This window comes from Helianthus annuus, chromosome 13 (genome assembly GCF_002127325.2).
Source record: "Helianthus annuus cultivar XRQ/B chromosome 13, HanXRQr2.0-SUNRISE, whole genome shotgun sequence".
Taxonomy (NCBI): Eukaryota; Viridiplantae; Streptophyta; class Magnoliopsida; order Asterales; family Asteraceae; genus Helianthus; species Helianthus annuus.
The window spans coordinates 139,209,522-139,229,600 of NC_035445.2; the positions used below are offsets into that span (position 1 = coordinate 139,209,522).

Below are 20,079 nucleotides of genomic sequence, written 5' to 3' on the forward strand. Positions count from 1 at the left end.
GGCCAAAACGGGACATCAACTTATCGAGTCAACCCGTTGTGACTCAGGATTATCTACAAACTCAAATGGGTTCCAGATTTTGTTTATAGGAACTCATGTTGGTATTTTTCAATTTATTCAAGAATTAGCATTCCTGATCTACCATAAATATTTTAGATAAAAAAAAATACACATTCTTATAAAGAGAATAACATATTGACAGCAAATCCCAAATTGATGATATATATATTTCAGTAGACAATTTACAAATTACCAACCAAAACACACCATAATTCAAACCTACTTTGAACCAACCCACATATAATATGGTCAAAAAAAGTCAAACATTAAACTTTACACCTTTAGTCCTTGGGATTTGCACACTGGGCAAACATTCATCCTGATCAACCATTCTTTGATGCACTCAGGATGATACCGATGCTTGCATTCAAGAACCGCTAACATCTCCTTCCTTTTAAACTCATCTTGACAGATCACGCATAGTTCACCTTCTTCTCCACTTCCACTGTACTTTAACATCTTCAAGTTCTTAATTACCACATTCTTAGACACCCCACTACCATTGTAACGCTCCGTAGCACGATCGAAACCGTCAAGTATAAGAACTTCATCAACATTAGGATACGCAGGCGATTGTCGAATACATTGATAGTTGTTATGGACATCAGCAGCATTGAATATAAATGCTTGATCAATATACACATACCGTGTATATGGTGGATAGCTAAGATGACGGTAGGATGATGAGATTGCAGGATTGAAACTGTTTGATGCGGGTATGGGTAGTCTTTGATTATATCTATATGGATTTATATTCATATCCATTGAAACAAACTTAAAATTGTAAAAAGGGAGAAGTTGTAGGTCGTTAATGGTGGAAATAGAAGAGAACGTTGAGAGAAGATGGTGGTGAATAGTAATAGAAGCAAGTTAAATAGGATATTTCTCGAGGGTTTTGGTAACAAATTTGAATATGTTTACCGTTTACCTTTGTGAATTTCAAACTATAGGTATCTTGAGTGGGCTTAAAAACTAAGAATATGGGCTGACTTTGAGAATTGATCGGGCCTCCCCATAGCTGTATACTTGGACTCAGTTAGGGCTGGCAAATCGTGTTTTATCGGGTTTAACAGGTCTCTGACGACGTGGATAACATAAGTATTAACCATGAATACAACTTGTTTAACTACTTTATATCTCATGTCTAGAATACAGTTGTGTTTTATGTACCAAGGAGAAGAAATGATGGATCGTATCCTCCTAATTCTATTTATTTTTAAAAAGGTAAAAAATCAAGTAGTGTATTTTTTCAGTAAACAAGTATAATCGTGTCTTATAAAGATATCTATTGCTCCAGACGCAGTATCGATTACTTAACTGTCTAAACCAACATAATGTGCATGTTTTACCACCTTCTTAAGTTCTTATACCTTTGAGTGTGGGCCTACAAATTTCAGAGGATAATCATATAACAAAAAGCCCAAAACCCTTCAAAAGTTCAAATTCTCTTGTTTTTTTTTTCTCAAATATAAATATCTTGTACACACAAATAGACAAGACCAAAGTAATCATAGGCGTACGGATACAATTCACTAAACACCGCTGAGGTGGAAAATATGGTAAGATTAACGTCAACTTCAAAGGGTACAACTGGTGCTTTTAACAAAAAGTTTCCAACTATATATAACCAATATGTTCAATTATCAACAAACATACCTCAAAAGTATCCGTAAGATGTCGGCTGCAGGAACCAAGAACGAGGGACGAAGTAGATTTAGTGACGAACAAATCCGGTTCCTTGAGTGCATGTTTGAGACACACTCGAGACCCGAGTTGAAGATGAAGCAAGAGCTTGCGAAAACACTCGGGCTTCAACCACGCCAGGTGGCCATATGGTTCCAAAACAGAAGAGCCCGGTCAAAGTCAAGGCAGATCGAGGAAGAGTTTAACAGCCTCAAACATAACTACGAGATGTTGGCATCGATGTCCGAGTGTTTAAAAGAAGAGAATCGAGCCTTGGTTACGCAGGTACGATTATAGTTAAAGCGTCATAACGGGCTAGGTTAATATTTACCTTTTTTTTAAATCCATTTTTTATAAATAATAGTGTGTCCAATAGAATTATATAACATGAATTATTTAAATATTTAACTTTTTAAATAAAGTTATTTAGTACGTTTTATGTTTTAAAAATACACGTGTTAACATATGATTTGATCAGCAGTTGCAGACGCTAAGAGAACTTGCGAAAACACAAGAAGGAAGCGTAACTTTGACGCGAAACTTCACCAACAAGAACAATAATGAAGACTTGGGTCCCGTTTCAGTGGCAAACGACTCAAAATTTATATCAGAAGATTGTCGCCATGAAATTAGTGTCCCGTTTTATGGTGGTACTTCATATGTTGGAGAGGATGATATAATCTTAGACATTGAAGACTACGGCTTTTTCCAAGATGGTGGGGGGTCTAGGGGATTTTTGGGATAAATTAATGTTTTATGATGTTACATATTAGTACTTATTGAAGAATACGGCTTTGTCCAAGATGGTGGGGGGTCTAGGGGATTTTCGGGATAAATTACTGTTTTATAATGTTACATATTAGTACTTAAAAGAGTGTTTGTTATTAGACGGAAACAATAACGAGTATTGTAACTAGACGTGGCAATTGATTTATGTGAAAATGCGATCATTTTGGTTATTTTGTTGCTAACAAGTCAAATTGAGCGAAGTCAAAAGCTTTAAACGTTCTAGTACTTTATGAGGTTACATATTAGTACTTAAAAGAGTGTTTGTTATTAGACGGAAACAATAATGAGTATTGTAACTAGACGTGGCAATTTTAACGATGATTTATGTGAAAATGCGACCATTTTGGTTATTTTGTTGCTAACAAGTCAAATGAGCGAAGTCAAAAGCTTTAAACGTTCTAGTACGTTAAACTGAAACGGGTCAAGTGATGTACAAAGCCATATTCTTACAACCTTAGAATTTGTTTTATTAAATTTGATATTAGTTTAACAAGAGTATTTGTACTCATATTTAGGGTTAGGATATAATAGGAAGTTTTTTTTTGCTAAAAAGGCTAGCAAGTAATCTTGACTATCAACCGATTTAATCAAGGGCTAAGATCAAATGAGTGAAATTGAAGAGGAGAAAAAGAGGTGTGTGGGTTTGTGTAAGGGCATTCTAGTCAATCCAGGACAATAGTTTTTTTCTCCTCCAATTCTTCCCCATTTTTTAAACGTTAATAACTTTTTTCATGCGACATTATTTTTTTATAAAAATTGCACCAAAAAAACGAGTGTTTTTTTATCTTTAAAACGAGTATATGACCCAATTCGTTTTAGAAAGCATAACGAAGAAAAAGATGATGACAATCCAATATGACCCAATTCGTTTTGACCCGTTATCAAATACATGTAATTTTTTATTTTTATCTCCAATAATTGCACTCGAATAAGAATTCGGATATTAACATTCACCATCCGAAATTTTGAATATATCCAAAAGTCGGACAATCTGATCTTGATCATCCCTTCCTCCTTGACTTAAATGATGAACACACCCTATCACACATTCATATTTAAGAATGTTCAAATACACAAAATTTTTTCTACACCTTTTTTTTAACGACCAACTAAATCACTGGATAAGCATCCTAGGATGCCCTATATCGAGCAAAATCATCCCCTCCTTCATAACGGTCACAGATTTTGTTCTACATCTCAACATAAATTATACATATATTAAAAATAGAAGGCAGTGAATAATGTTTTAAATATTATAATAATATATATAGTTTTTTTAATACTTTTATAATCTTCTTTACTTTTAATTTTATTTAATTTAAAACAAATAAAAGCCCAATATTCGTAGAATTTACTCTACACAAAGTGTTCCAAGTGTTCAAAACTCCTCATACTTATTCCATGACATTTCGCGACCTACTTGTTGACTAATCTAGAGTCGTGTAGAATTTTCATATAGATGTAGGGTGGGTCACACACACCTCTAATAGGTTCAACTGATTGTAGGTTGTGTTTAGATTTATAATCATTTGTTGATATCAAAAGTATTTTATGTTTTTTTGTTATCATTTTTACAATCACACAAGGGGTTAGTCATAACCTAAGGAGAACGTAAGATGTCACACTTGTATCTTTATTGCCCATATGACTTCACATGACTAACTAATATGATTAGTGAAATTTACTAGTTCATTTAGATCTCTCTAGATTTTCCACAAATTATTTATTCTCCAAATCAAAGAAAATGTTACAACTTAATTTGGATATCGTATCCAAAATATATCTTAAAATCGATAAATAATCTATTAGCGGTCTCATGAGTCATGATCAGCTTAACATATAGCAAAAACCCGAAAATAGAGAAATGAAAATGTACTTATGACGATTTCAATAACTCGAACTTGATTTACTTGGATCGCTCGATGTACTTATTATTTTCTTCATCACTCATGAAAGCCGAAATAGGAAAAGACTTCCCTACCCCGATCGGGATCTTGAAGTAAATTTTCGAGCTATCGACATTTTCCACACTCATCTCAACAACGGGTACCCACATCAATAGTTGTTTACTTTTAACCCCCGTCATCTTCTTCATCTTACATTTTTCAATATACGCGGTCACTTCTATAGCGTAACTCACACGTGTATTAGTCCCTTCAAAAAAGTGCTCGTATGGAGCCTTTTGCTTCATCCAAACAAAGCCCGTTTCTCGAACCCGGCCACACTCTACAAGGTCTTTTAGTGGGAGAACGCCTCGAGGGAAACCGAGCTCATCTAGAAGCTCAATGGAATGACGAAGGCACTCTTCGGCTCCATACACGATCTCGGCCCCGTCTCTCTCATCTGCCATCTTTTCCACAATTTTTGAGAGCTGGTTTTTTTATTTGAATGATGGGAAGTGACCGAGCCTTGTGTTTTATAGTCCACAAGGGTTTAGGGTTGGGCTTAAATGGGATTTGGTTGGAGGGGTGGTTCACCTATTTAAGATATGGTTCGTGGCTGGTGAGCCACCTTCAATTTAACTATTTTAGGTATGATGAAACAAAAGATATACAAAATTCAGTTTGAGATTGGGCTCAATAGGACAAAAGTTTGGGTTAATCGGGCCCGTTATATGAATAGGAATTATTGCATATGCACTCATGACTGAATATACGGATATGTAGAGGTGCACAAATCGGTAAAAAAAAAAAATTAATCGAACCTTTTTTCTCTAAAAAATAAAAAAAGTTATTAAATTAACCGGTTAGATTAATAACCAATATCACCAATGAAGATTCGAAGGCTACAAGTATCAAATTCGAATCCGATCCTATCGGTTTTTACTGAAGTGATCCTCCGGTCTAGAGATGGTGGGCTTGGGCTACCTAGTGATGTCTGTAATCATGGGCGTATGAGGTCGCCTTTTTCATTGGATTACCCCGGATAGCTGGGCTTTTATTCGTTGGTCGTTGAAAAAGAAGGTTAGTAAGCGGTATTGCATGGTGGAAATCTATAACATATATAAAGCAATGAGAATAATGCTCGAATAGTCCCTGTGGTTTGCTCCATTTTCACCTGTAGTTTTATCACCCTAGCCGCGTTGCAGCAAACTTCTTTTGTTATTTAGTCTGTGTTTACATGTGTTTTAAAATCACTACGAGCGCGTTGCACACACAGAACCACTAACAAGAATAAAAAGAAAATGTAAAAAACTGTAAAAAGTAATCGAAAGAAAATCAACAAAAAAAGTTGTATGTTAATGATGTTGTTCGTATGAAACCCGTGGTCAGAGATGAGCAAATAATATTGGGTACCGGTACCGAATTTCTCGAACAGAAGGATCCTAAGTACCAATTCGGTACCGACTTTTGGCGTTTCTAGTACCGGTTCGCTACCGATTTTTACCTTCATATACCGGTACCGTAACCGGTATTTTCGGTATCAGTTGCCACGGAGCTCTGATCAGGGATGAGCAAATGGTACCGTGTAGCAGTACCGAATTTCCCGAACTAAAAGATTTTCAAACTCAATCCGGTAGCGACTTTTGGCATTTTCTGTATCAGGCTGGCACCAATTTTTACCTTCATGTACCTGAACCGGACCGTACCAGTATTTTCGATACCAGTATTGATTGACACCAAACTTATCCAACTTAGAAAGTAAAGAAAATAATAATAATTATTAATTTATTAATATATTAATATATGATTATAATATATTATAATAACTGTTTATTCCATTTGCTTTTTTTTAATTTTAATTTAATTTAATATACAGTAATAATAATAACCATTCGTTTTATTAGAGTGGGTCCATATAACTAGGCTTGATGTTGATGCTTTTTTAACATACATCACATATTGTATAAATTAGGGATGAGCATATCGGTATCTGATACCGAACTGATACCGATACCGTCTAATACCGATCCCGAATTTCACCCAAACTAGGTACTGATACCGATACCGAAACATGTCGGTTAGGTATCGGTACGGTACGGTATCGGTATTATACCGTATTTTGAGGGTCGGTATCGGTATAATACCGATACCGTACCGTACCGTACCGATACCGAAAACGCCAAAAAGTGGATACCGATCGGGATCGGGATCGGTACGGGATCGGTACGGGATCGGTACGGGATCGGTATTCGGTGGCATATGCTCATCCCTAGTATAAATGTTGATGCTTTGCTATTTTACATATGGTATTGTGTAACTAGGCTTGATGGTGTGGGGCTTGATTTGGGCTCGTCGAGGTCCGTTGCCGCCTGCTACACCATCCCCTCCCCCCCCCCCCCGCCCCGGTGGCGTATTAAACGTCTTGGGCTCGACGTTGGAGACAGGCATAAAGGACAAAAATTTGGACCGTTGGAGAACTAGCCGTTTGGTTAAAAAAAATTATTTTTCAAATCTCACTTTATAAATATACACCCTTATTCTTCCACTTTTAACCTAAAATTCTTATTCTCTCTCATTTTTTTATACACAATCATACTTTTATAAAAAAAAAAAAAAATAGGTATGTCTTCGTCTTCTTCATGTGGTATTCGTCATCTTCAGGTGAAAGCGAAGTATTTTTTTCAAACATCATTATGTATGCAGCACAGATGATCATAGAGGAGGACGAAGAGGCTGAAACGTCGTCACAACGGCAAACTAGGAGAGTCGCTTTAAACCGAGACCGAGAAGGTATTTTATTTTTTTAGTTTATCTTTATTTAAATTTAATAATGAATTTAATTTATTTTTCGTTGTTAATATATAGCCGGCCATGATAATTTAGTGGCCGGTTATTTTGCCGACGAACATGTGTACACGGACGCGATGTTTCGACGTCGGTTTCGAATGAGTCGTCGACTATTCTTACATATCGCAGACAACTTGGACCAGTCTGATCCGTTTTTCACATTGCGATACGACGTTAGGGGCCAAAGGGGATTGACTACTTTACAGAAATGTACGTCGGCCATTCGCCAACTAGCATACGGGTACGCAGCCAATTCATTGGACAAGTATTTAAGGATGTCCAAAAGAACTGCACGTGAATGTTTGCACACGTTTTGCGAATGGATCGTGAGATTATATAGAAAGAAATATCTGCGGAAACCAAACGCAAACGACGTCCAAAAATTATATCCAGCACACGAACAAAGACATAGTTTTCCAGGAATGCTCGGAAGCATTGATTGCATGCACTGGCCGTGGCAGAACTGCCCTACTGCCTGGCAAGGTCAATATACTCGGGGCGATCATGGTCATCCAACTATAGTTCTAGAGGTTGTTGTGTCACAGGATCTCTGGATTTAGCATGTTTTTTTTGGTCTGCCTGGTTCACTTAATAACCTTAACATCAGTCACGGATATTTGATGATGTAGTAGCAGGAATAGGTCCAGACACCTGATTTACGGTTTTGGGGGTCGAATACAGGCGGGGTTACTACCTTGCGGATGGAATATACCCAACGTACTCTACAATCGTTAAAACTATTCCGCACTCGACAGACGGTAAATGAAAGAAATTTGCAAAGCTTCAAAAAGGGGCGAGAAAAGATACTGAACGGTGTTTTGGGGTTCTACAAAAATAGCATATCATTGAACATCCAACACGTTCTTCTACACCACAGAGGTTGCGATACATTATGTATGCTTGTATCTTGTTGCATAACATGATCATCGAAGACGAAGGTAGAGCGATTTGTGACTACGACGAAAACGCGTCTATTGGGAATTTTGTTCCAGCGAGTTTGAAACAACAAGATTTAAACGGATTTTCGCAACGTAACAAGTACATATATCAAAACCTACAAGCGGACTTGGTGGAGTACATTTAGAACAACGCACAAAACGAATCTAACGACTACATGCCGGATAAAGACTCGTAGTTTTTATTATTTCTTTTAAGAATATGTGGGTTTTTTTTAATGTAATGTTGGAATTAATATTTATTTTAGAGTTTATATTAATTTTAGTTTTATATGTATATATTGCATATTTAATTTGCCAAAACTAAAAAGGTAAATAAATAAAGTTGGTGGGGTAGGCTCATCCTCCATTTCCATGGTTTCATCCTTAGAGGGGCATCCTCCAAAGACTATGACGTTGCGATTACGTGGCGGGTCATCCTCCAATGATGAGTCTCTACCATACCGTCTAGCCTAAGGCCAATGTACAAATGAAGTATCCCGTAACAATTGAAAACGGAAAGCTATGTAGAGATTAGCCCACCCGTAGTGGGGTTGTATATCACGGTAAAAACAAGCATGGCCCCCGCCACACCACTACGGCGGGCGCTATGGGCTGGTGAATCCGGGTCCTTGCGAAGAGCATATCGGCGTGGCCCTTTCTTCTCCACTCACACACATATATATACATACATACATAAAGCCTCATACATGTATATATCCTCACTACACACTCAAGTTGTATAAAGACTCTCTCTTACGTGTTTCGCCACTTATCACATAACGTCCCACAAAAAGCTTTATGACTACACATGGCCTTACTAACTGATTGTTTTGCTCTCCCTTACCATTTCTTTGGCTTCCTAATTTTTTAATTTCTTTATTATATTTTATTAATATTATTATAATTACTTTCGGCTTGTTTTTCGACAAGTTTATTTACTGAAATCATTTTTAACATTTTTTTTATTTACGTGATTATCATATAAGTTTTGTTCCAAAATCGAACGGGTCAAATATAATTATATTTTTACTATGACGAACTGATCCAATATTGTCCGAACAATATCAGTACGGTATTCATTATTATAGTTTTATCGACGTTCCAATATAAATTTAGTTGAAAACGGATTTGTATTTGCAATAGAGTATTTTATGGTATCATAAATTGTATCAAGTGTCGGTACCTTACTTGTACCATGACGAACCGAACCACTACCATTCGAACATCGGTACTAGTATGGGTTTTTTTATGGTTTTCGATCGATGTAAAACACATGTCGATTGCTATATCGAGTGCGAGTATCTGTAACGAACCGAACCCCGATGCCAACCGAAAGCCTTTTTTTCTAGGAAAAATTACAAGTTTTGTCCTTTATCTTTATACCACTTTTCAGGCGGTGTCCTTTTTAACGAATGTTGACAGGCGGTGTCCTTTACTGGGTATTTTGTTGCAAGTTTAGTCCTTTACACCAAACCCAGTTAAAAAACCATGTTAATTGTTGACAGGCGGTGTCCTTTACTAGATATTTTGTTGCACATTTAGTCCTTTACCTAGGTATTTTGTTGCAAGTTTAGTCCTTTATACCCAACAATTAACATGGTTTTTTAACTGGGTTGGGTGTAAAGGATTAAACTTGCAACAAAATACCTAGTAAAGGACACCGCCTGTCAACATTCGTTAAAAAGAACATCGCCTAAAAAGTGGTATAAAGATAAAGGACAAAACTTGTGTTGAGATAAATTTTGACGAGATGTGTTTTTTTTTTCTTTTAGCATTAATGCACTCTTCTCTAATCTGAAATTGCCAACCTGCATTAACTTCAGGGCCGACTCAAAATTTTCTAAATTTTTCTAGGCCTAAAGCGGATAGTAAAATTAGGGCCCTTTTTGTAAACCAAAAAATTGCTATGGATCCTATTATGCATATATCATCTTTGTAAACGCAAAATTATATATCATAAACCTCAATGTTAACAATCTCAAAGCCAAAATTACCAATGTATAAAATATTTTCTTAGAATTGAGGCCTTAAGAAAATGAAGGCATAAAGCTCTTGCTTTATTTCACTCCCCCTTAAGCCGGCCCTGATTAACTTCATAACTAATTACCACGATGAAGAGGTATGGTCCCGAACAGCACGCATGGTCATGGGCATACAGGATCATACCCACATTTAATTTACGAATACTCAACCAGCTCAAGAGTTCCCCTGCATGAGAATAGCCACGTGTGTGCATCATGACAGCTCTCGAAAGGGACATATAGTACACATGACAGCAGCATGCAGCCATTTGATTACCGTTTCCTGTTTAACTTTTTTTTTTCTAGATGATTCCTAATCTATAGTTGTGGGTTAATTCAAAGAACGTGAATACATTTAGTGATTTAGTCTGGTTAGTTGATGATATGTCCAACGACTTTATTTGGAAATGTGAATTGAGTTGGTTATGGACAATCATATTAACTAAAATTAATGGGCTACATAAATACAAGGAACTCATATTTGTATTGAAAAATTATAATGAAAATTGTATTAAAAAGTTGGTTACACTACATAACTTTCGTTTTTTAATTTTGGAAAGCAAATCTATTAGAACAAAGCCCAGCGGGAAACTGGAAGAGGAAAATTGAAGTCCTAGATACCTTAATATTGTTGAACGGAGAAATATTTATGGTTTTCTAATTTTCTTCATCCGGTACAAAAGTCTCAATAATTTGTTATTCATACAAAAAAAATACTATATATTATTTTCATCTATCAACTTTCTTGTTTTATACAAGATCCAAATCATATCACAAAGCACAATATGTTCAACTAAATACGTTATCATCCCAAAAATTGGTTAGCCGAAAAAAGTTATTATATAAGGAGAGAACATGTAGCATTTGAAAACAAATTGGTTTCGTGGTGTAGTTGGTTATCACGTCAGTCTAACACACTGAAGGTCTCCGGTTCGAACCCGGGCGAAGCCATATTATTTTTATTTCCCTGATTTAAATGCAGAATTGCATGAAAAAGAGCTCTTTATCATCGAGTCTATATTTTTTGTCTCTTTCACTTTCATCTATATATTTAGGTAGACAAATTATTCATCTATATTTTTAGGTAAACACATTATAAATTAAAATGCACATGCATGCATATTCAAATGTGTTGTAAAAATCGCGACCAGTCGGCGATTAATCGCTAGTCGGCCAGTAACTAAGTAATATTTCGTTAATCAGTTCATTAATCGTTAGTCGGACCTAGTCGGCCAGTCAAAAATCGGCGATTCCGGCAAAAAACCTGTATATTCCGACCAAAACCTCTAAATTCCTGCCAGTTTCCAACCAAACCATGTGTCTTCTAACAATGGGTTGTTTGGTAGCCTCTGAATGGTCATTAAGAGACTACCTCTTAATGGAACCATTAAGAATTTTACCAATGAGAAGGTAGAAGAATGTGACATGTGATGATTTACCATTCAGAGGTTACCTCTTAACCATTCAGACTTGAGGTTGCCTCTTATTCATTCAGAGGTTTTAAACCATTAAGAGGTAGCATCTGAATGGTCATTAAGAGGCTACCAAACAGCCCCTTAATCTTGTATACTTAAAAAAATGAGTTGAGTAAGTGTTAAAAACTAGCTACTTAAAATATTTACCTATAAAAACTAGCTACTTAAAATATTTACCTATAAAAATATGTATATGTATACATAAAACTGAAAATTACATATAAAAACCTGATCCGATTAATCTCGATTAATCCCGAGTAGTCACTAGTCCCCACCTCACCGGCCGACTAGGCGAGTTTTTCAACCTTGTTCAAATGACTTAACAAGCAAAGGATTTAAAAAAAAGATTACAACCGATCAAGTTAAAAAACTTAAAAGTTTTTATAATCAACTAACTAAAAACAATTCAAACCCTATCTTTCTATACTAATAAATGAAAACCTTTTTTTGACACGTGTCACTTCCTGGTACATTCTTATCTTATTTTCCTATTTATCTCTCGTATTAAATAATAATAATTTTAAACAAAAAATTAGATAAGAATAAATATTTGTTTTTCTATAAAATTTTAAACAAAAAATTAGATAGGATAAACGTTTGTTTTTATTATGATCATATTAAATAATTATAATTAAAAAAATAGATAAGAATAAATATTTACTTTTCCTATAAATAATTTTAAACAAAAATTTAGATAAGAATGAACGTTTGTTTTTAATATGAGTAGATTCAAAGTTCATTTTTAAAAGATAAATCTTGACGACTATATAGTGTTAACATATGACATTATATTTTATTCAACACGTGCAATATACGAGTTTTTTAAAAGATATTTTATTATTATCTATTATATAAAATTACATTTACGCAAAATAAAAAAATAAAGTAAAATGTTATAATAAGTAAATAGTACATCAAAGTTCATTTTTAAAAGATAAACTTGACGACTGTATGTGTTAACATATAACATTATATTTTATTCAAGAGTAAATTACAAGTTTTGTCCTTTATCTTTGGACCAAATTTCAGACGGTGTCCTTTACCTTTAAAATTGATGAGTTTTGTACTTAATGTTTCTAAATGTTACACGGTTTGTCCGTTAGCACTAACCTAGTTTAGTTTTTATTGTTAAATTAGATAGAAGAAGGGTATTTTAGACTAGGGATGAGCTCGGTACCGTCCGGTACCGAAAATCCCTAAAAGTGGGTACCGGTACCGAATATACCCGGTTCGGTACCGGTATTTGAGGGTAAAAATCGGTAAATACCGGTACCGAAAATGTCAAAAGTGGGTACCGAATCGGTACCGAAAAAGCACTCGGTTCGGTAAATTCGGTACAGGTTCAGTACCGGTACCGGGTCTGATTTGCTCATCCCTATTTTAGACTTTATATTAATTTGTTTAAAGATAATTTAATAAATAAAACAAAATTATATATATATATATATATATCATATAACTTTCTCTTTCACAGCCCATCTCTCTTCACCCCTCTCACTCTCGCTCAAGTGCAGCCACCGCCCTTAGCTGTCACTCTTGCTCCGATCACTATGTCTGACGCACCACCACATCATTCAATTGACACCCACAACCAGAATAATAAAGATCCATTAACCCGCACAAAATCCATCAAAAATTCCCCAAATTTCCCAATAGATTGCACTGAACCCATAAAAAACCCACCACCTAATCACCCCAAATCTACCAAATCGCCATGACAGATGACACCGAACAAGAACAAATACATCAACGAACCATTACTCGAAGATGAGATTCGTGTAGGGTTTCCAGTTTTCAAGGATTAATACATTGTTCACTTGTTGTTCATCTTGTTCAGATCTGTTGACCACAACCGGAAACCACAATAACAGACACCTCATATTCAACTGTTGGGAGAGGTGTGCTCAGACTTCAGGATTGTAAAGGTCTTATTGTGGTTTTTAGTTTTATTGTTTGTGTGTAATGTGTGCTAATGGTGTTGATCGAAGGGAGGGTGAACTATGGTGGTGGAGGTTGACGGGAATGGCGGTTGCAGTGGCGGGTGGTGTAGGGGTGGCGATGGCGGTTACCAACGGTGTGGGTAGTGGTGGTGGTGGTATGTGGGAGACAGTGTTTGTTGTGTTGATTCCGGTTGTGTCTGATTGTGGTGGTAACGAATTGAAGGTGGTGGTTAGTTTCTGGTGGTGGGTTGCAGATGGTGATGTTGGGTGGTGTTGGCAACTGGGAGAGAGAGGTGACAGAGAGAAAGGGGAGAAAAACTAGGGTTTTGGTTGGGTATAAGTTGGGGAAAATGGAAAATGGGCTGGAGATGACTTAAAATGATGATGTTTGTTTTATTTATTAAATTATCTTTAAACAAATAAATATAAAGACCAAAATACCCATCTTCTATCTAATTTAACAATAAAGATTAACTAGGTTAGTGCTAAAGGACAAACCGTGTAACATTTAGAAACATTAAGTACAAAATTCATCAATTTTAAAGGTAAATGACACTGCCTGAAATTTGGTACAAAGATAAAGGACAAAACTTGTAATTTACTTTTTATTCAATACGTGCAATATACGAGTTTTTTTAAAGATATATCTTTTTTATCATTTATTATAAAAAAATTACATTTATGCAACTCGTATAATACACGGGGTTTCAATCTAGTTCTTATAATAAACAAAAAGATAAACTAGGAATCCAAATCACCACAAATAGAAAAATATTTAGCTAAATAAACTAGAAGATCATGTTAAATAATTTCTTTTCTTGAGCCTTCTCAGGTTGTCATTCTCCATCCTGAAGCCCACTCGGCCCAATAACATCCCATGAGCCCAATCAAGCTAATAACTCAATCTTCGGATCAAAAGGCTCTCTAAAGTCTAAACGAAGACGCCACGATTGAACCCATGCATGCTCCTGTTAGATCATTTTTACACTCTAGATGGGCTATGATGGATGCTTGGTAACTATTGTGGATCAAGAAAATTGGGAAGTTAAACAACTGTTTGTTTCAGTAGTTCATTTTTTTTAAAAAGTATCATTAACATGGAGAAATCTTGTTAGTGAGTTCTTAGTGATAGTCCATGGGTGTTACTTATTTTATATGTGAAACCAGTGGTCATGGGAGGCCATGACCCAAACTAATAACAAACGGTTTTTTTAACGAGAAAATCATTTGTTTGTTTTGGTTATGTCTTGTTACAAACTGAACTGTATTGCATCAAAACTGAACCAAACCGCACAGAAACTTGTTTATAATGTTTGCTATTAGATCTGTAGCTCAATTGCTCAAAGCCACAAACTCATTAAAAAGGCTAAAAGTTTTAGGCCGAATTTCATTAACAAACGGTTAACAAATACTTTTAGCCTAAAGTTTCGGACACAAGTTCATTAGTTTCGGACTTTCGGTCAATCTTTTAGCTCCAGTCATTTGAAGTTTGAATCTAATACACACCTCTGTTAGATGGGAAGAAGATGAAACAAAAAAACTCTAGTGTTTTAATAAAACAGTTATTAAAAACATCCCTATACTATAAAGTACCTGGTGGTGGATTGGTAAGAAAGAGGGGGTTTTACCTCATCGCACTGTCGTGCCTTAGGGCTAGTGTTCACGGGCTTCGGCCCTAGGTGAGGATTTTCCTCGGTTCAGAGGTGAGTGAATTGTGATGTGGTGAATTTCACCGGTAAGCTATTTGGAGGATTCATTGACTGTTAAAAAAAGGCTATAAACTATAAGGTATATAAATTTATCAACATCATTGTTAATTCAACAAAACAATAAACTACAAACAAATTATACTATATATTAAAACACATCATGGGTGGGATCAAATAGCAAGTTTATTTTACCTAGGAATGATAGGAAGCAATAGGATTATGACATGTGACAAAATTTAAAATAAAGAGAAAGGGTATTTTAGTCAATCCAATTCTTTCTTCTTACTTCTTTTCCCCAATAACTTCAAAATCCACCATTTTCAAAACCCACCATCTTCAACCTTTTCTTCACTTACTGTCTCAATAATCACTACATTATAATGCGATTTTCGTCATCAATCAATGATTCCAACACCCGATCAATGTGTTCTTCAGCTTTTTTTTTTTTTTGAAAAAAACCCAGTTTAATTTCATTCAAAATCTCGTTTTTTTCCCGTGATTTTGAAGTTAATCACTCGATCCGTTCGATTCGATCGCTGATAAGTGTTTCTATCTTTCGTCAATCGTTGAAGAAATCGGCTTTGATCCATGTAAGAAATTCTTTAATTTCATTTTTACGATCTGGGTTTTTGATTTAGACATTGCGTTTTACGATCTTAGCGGGGGTCCCGGGGCAGCGCCCTTGGTAGCGGGGTCCAAGGGGCAGAGCCCCTGGCTTGTCGATTAAATTGCTTTAATAAAAATGCATCAGAAAATTTAATTTTCTGTAAATTGCCTCTGAAAAACTGCATTCGTAGACAACTTTTTATCTTCTACTTCCTGGTTCAGACAATTCATAGACAAAACTATTGTCCTAGTTCAATGCGTTTTAGAGAGAACATTTTCTTTGTTGTTTTTAGGCCATTGCGTTTTAGAACTAAGACATTTTTATGTGTTTGCTGGCCATTGCGTTTTAGAAAAACACATTTTTGAAGTGTTTTTAGTCATTGTGTTTTAGGTAAAACACATTTTTAGGTGTTTTCAGTCCATTGCGTTTTACAGAGAACATTTTCTTTTGTTTTTTAGGCCATTGCGTTTTACAGAGAACATTTTCTTTGTGTTTTTAGTGCATTGCGTTTTAGGTAAAACACTTTTTTATGTGTTTTCAGTCCATTGTGTTTTAGAAAACAGACATTTTAAGTGTTTTCTGGCCATTGCGTTTTAGAAATAAGACATTTGTTTGTGTTTTTGGTGCATTGCGTTTTAGGTAAAACACATTTTTATATGTTTTCAGTCCATTGCGTTTTAGAAACTACACTTTCTTTTGTGTTTTTAGGCTATTGCGTTTTAGAAATAAGACATTTCTTTGTGTTTCTGGCCATTGGGTTTTACAAATAAGACATTTATTTGTGTTTTTGGTGCGTTGCGTTTTAGAAAAAATGTCATTTTTTAGGTTTTTTTTCCATTGCGTTTTACGCAACTGGGTTTTCAAAATTTTTTTTCGAAAATATAGCAATAATATACTCGTTTTAACGATAAAAAACGCTTGTTTTTTTGGTGCAATTTTTATAAAAAAATAATCTCGTATGAAAGAGTTATTAACGTTTAAAAAATGGGGGGGAATTGGAGGAGAGAGAAACTATTGCCTTGGATTGACTAGAATGGCCCTAGATAAACCCACGCGCCTCCTTTTTCTCCTTGAATTTCACTCATTTAATCTTAGCCCTTGATTAAATAAATGGATGGTCAAGATTACTTACTAGGCTTCCTACCCAAATAAACTTTTTATTATATCCTAACTCAACACATCATTAGCTACAGTGTATACAATATTCATTGTTTTGAATTTAATTACAAGTGTGTCATCCACTCACATACTTAACTTTTATATTAGAGTGAAATTCAATTTTGCTCCCCGAGGTTTGACAAAAACATCGATTTTCCTTCAAAAGATTTAAAACATCGATCTACCTCCAAAAGTTTCATAAGTTGTTTCATTTTTATCCGGACCTTTTAGCAACATTCATTTTCCTCATTAAATCTAACCCATGTACATGTCATGTGATGAGCATCTTGATTATTTTCCATACTTAAAATAAAAAACCTACTCAAAAACAAAGCTGCTCTCGTTATTTGCCATCTCAAAAAAACCATTCATGCCACCATGAACCCTAATGACAACAACCACAAGTTATGGTCCTTTCGAAGAGCAGGAGAAGTATTCGATCCTACTCAAGTATATGGTGAGTTTAACTTCAATTTTTTTTTGGGTAAAAAGTTTAACTTCAATTTTGATGATTTAAAATATCAATATAAAGTCACAAATTGATGTTGTATAATTCAACATGTAATCGAAACTGATAGGATTTTTTTTATACCTCTTATGTTTAATTTTTATCAGGCCGCAACCCAACCCTTTTCTCATTGAGGTTTAACCATGGAGGAAACTTCACCAGTACCCCGGGAAGAAGGTATCTCAACGGACGTATAGATTACTTTGACATGGTGGATCCAGATGAATTTTCAGTCATTGAAGTCATGTCAATGGTTAGGGTCTTAGGTTATCCATCTAATGAAGTGTTTTTTTACCACTTTTTGATTCCTAATCGAGATTTGGATCATGGTTTGAGGGGCCTATGGAATGATTCAGATGTTATAAACTTTATGCAATATGTTGCCAACAATAAAGTCATGGACATATTTATTGAGCATGGGGTCTCTAGTTTGACTACATATGGCAACCCTTCATCAAGACTTGTACTTGAGGATGATGAAGTTACTGAGGATTATGAAGTTTTTAGAGCAAAACACAAGGCTACTAAAAAGATTGAAGGAGATTATGTTGCTCAGTACGGAATCTTAAGAGATTATTGTGAAGAATTGATAAGGGCCAACCCAGGTACTACTGTGACTATTGATGTTGAAACGGAATGCAACCCTTCAAATGAAACAAAGCAGTTCAGGAGAATATACATATGCTTAGGGCCTTTGAAGGCTGGGTTTAAGATGTGTGGGAGACAGTTACTTGGTTTAGATGGTTCATTCATGAAAGGGCCATTTCCCGGGCAAATCTTATCTGCAGTAGCTATAGATGCAAATAATGGTATATATCCTGTGGCCTATGCCTTGGTAGAAGCTGAAACATGCAGTGCTTGGACTTGGTTCTTAGAATGCCTTGGTCATGACCTTGATTTGTCATCCAACTCTAACTTCACATTCATTAGTGACAGGCAAAAGGTATCTTATTTTTCTTTTCATAAGTGATGTTCCAAATTTATTATTCAATTAACTTTATTTTTTATGTAGGGCATTATACCTACCTGCTATACGCAATGTATTTCCTAGTGCGGAACATAGATACTGTTTGAGGCATATTCATGAAAACATGAAGTCAAAGTGGAGAGGGGACTTATATAAGAACCAACTTTGGAATTGTGCAAATGCTACTACAATTCCATATTTTGAGAAAGCAATGTTAGAGATTAAAACCCAGGATCTAGCACTACATGATTGACTTAGAGAAATTCCCCCAAAGCACTGGTCTAGAGCCCATTTCACAGGTATTATTACTTACTTTATACTTATTGTGTACTTGTCATCGCATTTATAATTGTTTATGTAACTTATGCAGGAAGATGTATGAGTGATGTGCTTTTGAACAACCTGTGTGAGGTATTTAACAGGCAATTAGTAGGGGGGAGGGACAAGCCTGTGATAACATGTTTGGAGTTTATTAGGGAATATTTGATGAAAAGAATAGTTGTTGTGCACAAAATAATTTCTAAGTCTGCTGGCCCGTTGACTCCTAAGGCCACAAAGTTGTTTGAAACCATCAAATCTGAGGCCGTTAATTACAACGTCATCTGGTGTGGGAATAACAAATATCAAGTTACTAGGGGTCCTTTATCACAATATGCGGTTAATGTTGAAACAAAAACTTGTTCTTGTAGAAAATGGGAGCTAACTAGCATGCCATGTAGGCATGCAGTAGCTGTGATATGGAACATGAAACAACATGGAATGGATGTTGGCATACCAGAGAATTGGGTTTCTGAGGTGTATTGGTTAGACACATGGAAGAAAGTATATGCTAACACAATTGATCCAATAAATGGAAGGGATATGTGGATGCCTTCTGCTTGCCCAACTAAGCTTACCCCACCAAAGCATCACAAACAAATTGGAAGGCCCAAGAAAAAGAGAAAGAAAACTTCTGAAGAACTAAGTCAACCGGTTGTGAGTGGGAAGATGTCTAGGATTGGAAGCACCACAACATGTGGAAAATATGGAGAAAAGGGTCATAACAAGAGGTCATGCAAGTGAGTGCCTCCTTCAGCAAGTCAGCAATGATGATTCGGGTGATGAAACTGAAATTTTTAATCATTTAGGTTGTTTAACGTGATGAACTATGTTTAATCTTCAAACTATTTTATCTTTGGGTTGTGATGTAATTATTTTATCTTTTGGGTTGTGATTTAACTGGTCCTAATAAAGTTTTTTTTGTCATTTTTCACACATTTTAATTAGTTTTGGTCATTTTTATCATTTTTAATGCATTTTAGTCATGTATTTGCAGCAGCAATTTCGTATGAAATTATGGATCTTGGAGAACATATTTTCTATATGATTCAAAAAGTATATAAATGAAACAAGTGATTAAACTTTTGGAGTTAAAGGGAAAAATTATTAGTCAATTAAAGGGAAAATGACCAAGATGTTCATCACATGACATGCACATGGGTTAGATTTAATGGA

At 35.4% G+C, this 20,079-nt stretch overlaps 5 protein-coding genes and 1 non-coding gene across 6 annotated transcripts; 4 read left to right on the forward strand and 2 right to left on the reverse strand.

Annotated features, from left to right (window-relative positions):
• Nucleotides 1-333: 333 nt before the first annotated feature.
• LOC110901840 (probable E3 ubiquitin-protein ligase ZFP1) lies at nt 334-825 on the reverse strand. The gene has a single exon (XM_022148612.1). It carries the CDS (start codon nt 823-825, stop codon nt 334-336), a length of 492 nt encoding a protein of 163 aa, XP_022004304.1.
• Nucleotides 826-1,718: 893 nt separating this feature from the next.
• Nucleotides 1,719-2,702, forward strand: LOC110903301 (homeobox-leucine zipper protein ATHB-7). The gene is made up of 2 exons (XM_022149336.2): nt 1,719-2,028; nt 2,225-2,702. Exons 1-2 carry the CDS (start codon nt 1,735-1,737, stop codon nt 2,486-2,488), a joined length of 558 nt encoding a protein of 185 aa, XP_022005028.1. The 5' UTR covers nt 1,719-1,734; the 3' UTR covers nt 2,489-2,702.
• Nucleotides 2,703-4,224: 1,522 nt separating this feature from the next.
• Nucleotides 4,225-4,931, reverse strand: LOC110899523. The gene has a single exon (XM_022146409.2). The coding sequence runs from the start codon at nt 4,880-4,882 to the stop codon at nt 4,439-4,441; it is 444 nt and encodes a 147-aa protein (XP_022002101.1). The 5' UTR covers nt 4,883-4,931; the 3' UTR covers nt 4,225-4,438.
• A 2,177-nt stretch (nt 4,932-7,108) lies between these two features.
• LOC110901839 lies at nt 7,109-7,822 on the forward strand. The gene is made up of 2 exons (XM_022148611.1): nt 7,109-7,205; nt 7,281-7,822. Exons 1-2 carry the CDS (start codon nt 7,109-7,111, stop codon nt 7,820-7,822), a joined length of 639 nt encoding a protein of 212 aa, XP_022004303.1.
• A 3,276-nt stretch (nt 7,823-11,098) lies between these two features.
• On the forward strand, nt 11,099-11,172 carry TRNAV-AAC. Its single transcript has one exon. It is a non-coding gene; the product is annotated as a tRNA-Val (tRNA).
• Nucleotides 11,173-17,405: 6,233 nt separating this feature from the next.
• Nucleotides 17,406-19,804, forward strand: LOC110899522. Its single transcript, XM_022146408.2, has 4 exons — nt 17,406-17,567; nt 17,726-18,561; nt 18,631-18,884; nt 18,956-19,804. Exons 1-3 carry the CDS (start codon nt 17,489-17,491, stop codon nt 18,667-18,669), a joined length of 954 nt encoding a protein of 317 aa, XP_022002100.1. The 5' UTR covers nt 17,406-17,488; the 3' UTR covers nt 18,670-18,884; nt 18,956-19,804.
• Nucleotides 19,805-20,079: the final 275 nt, after the last annotated feature.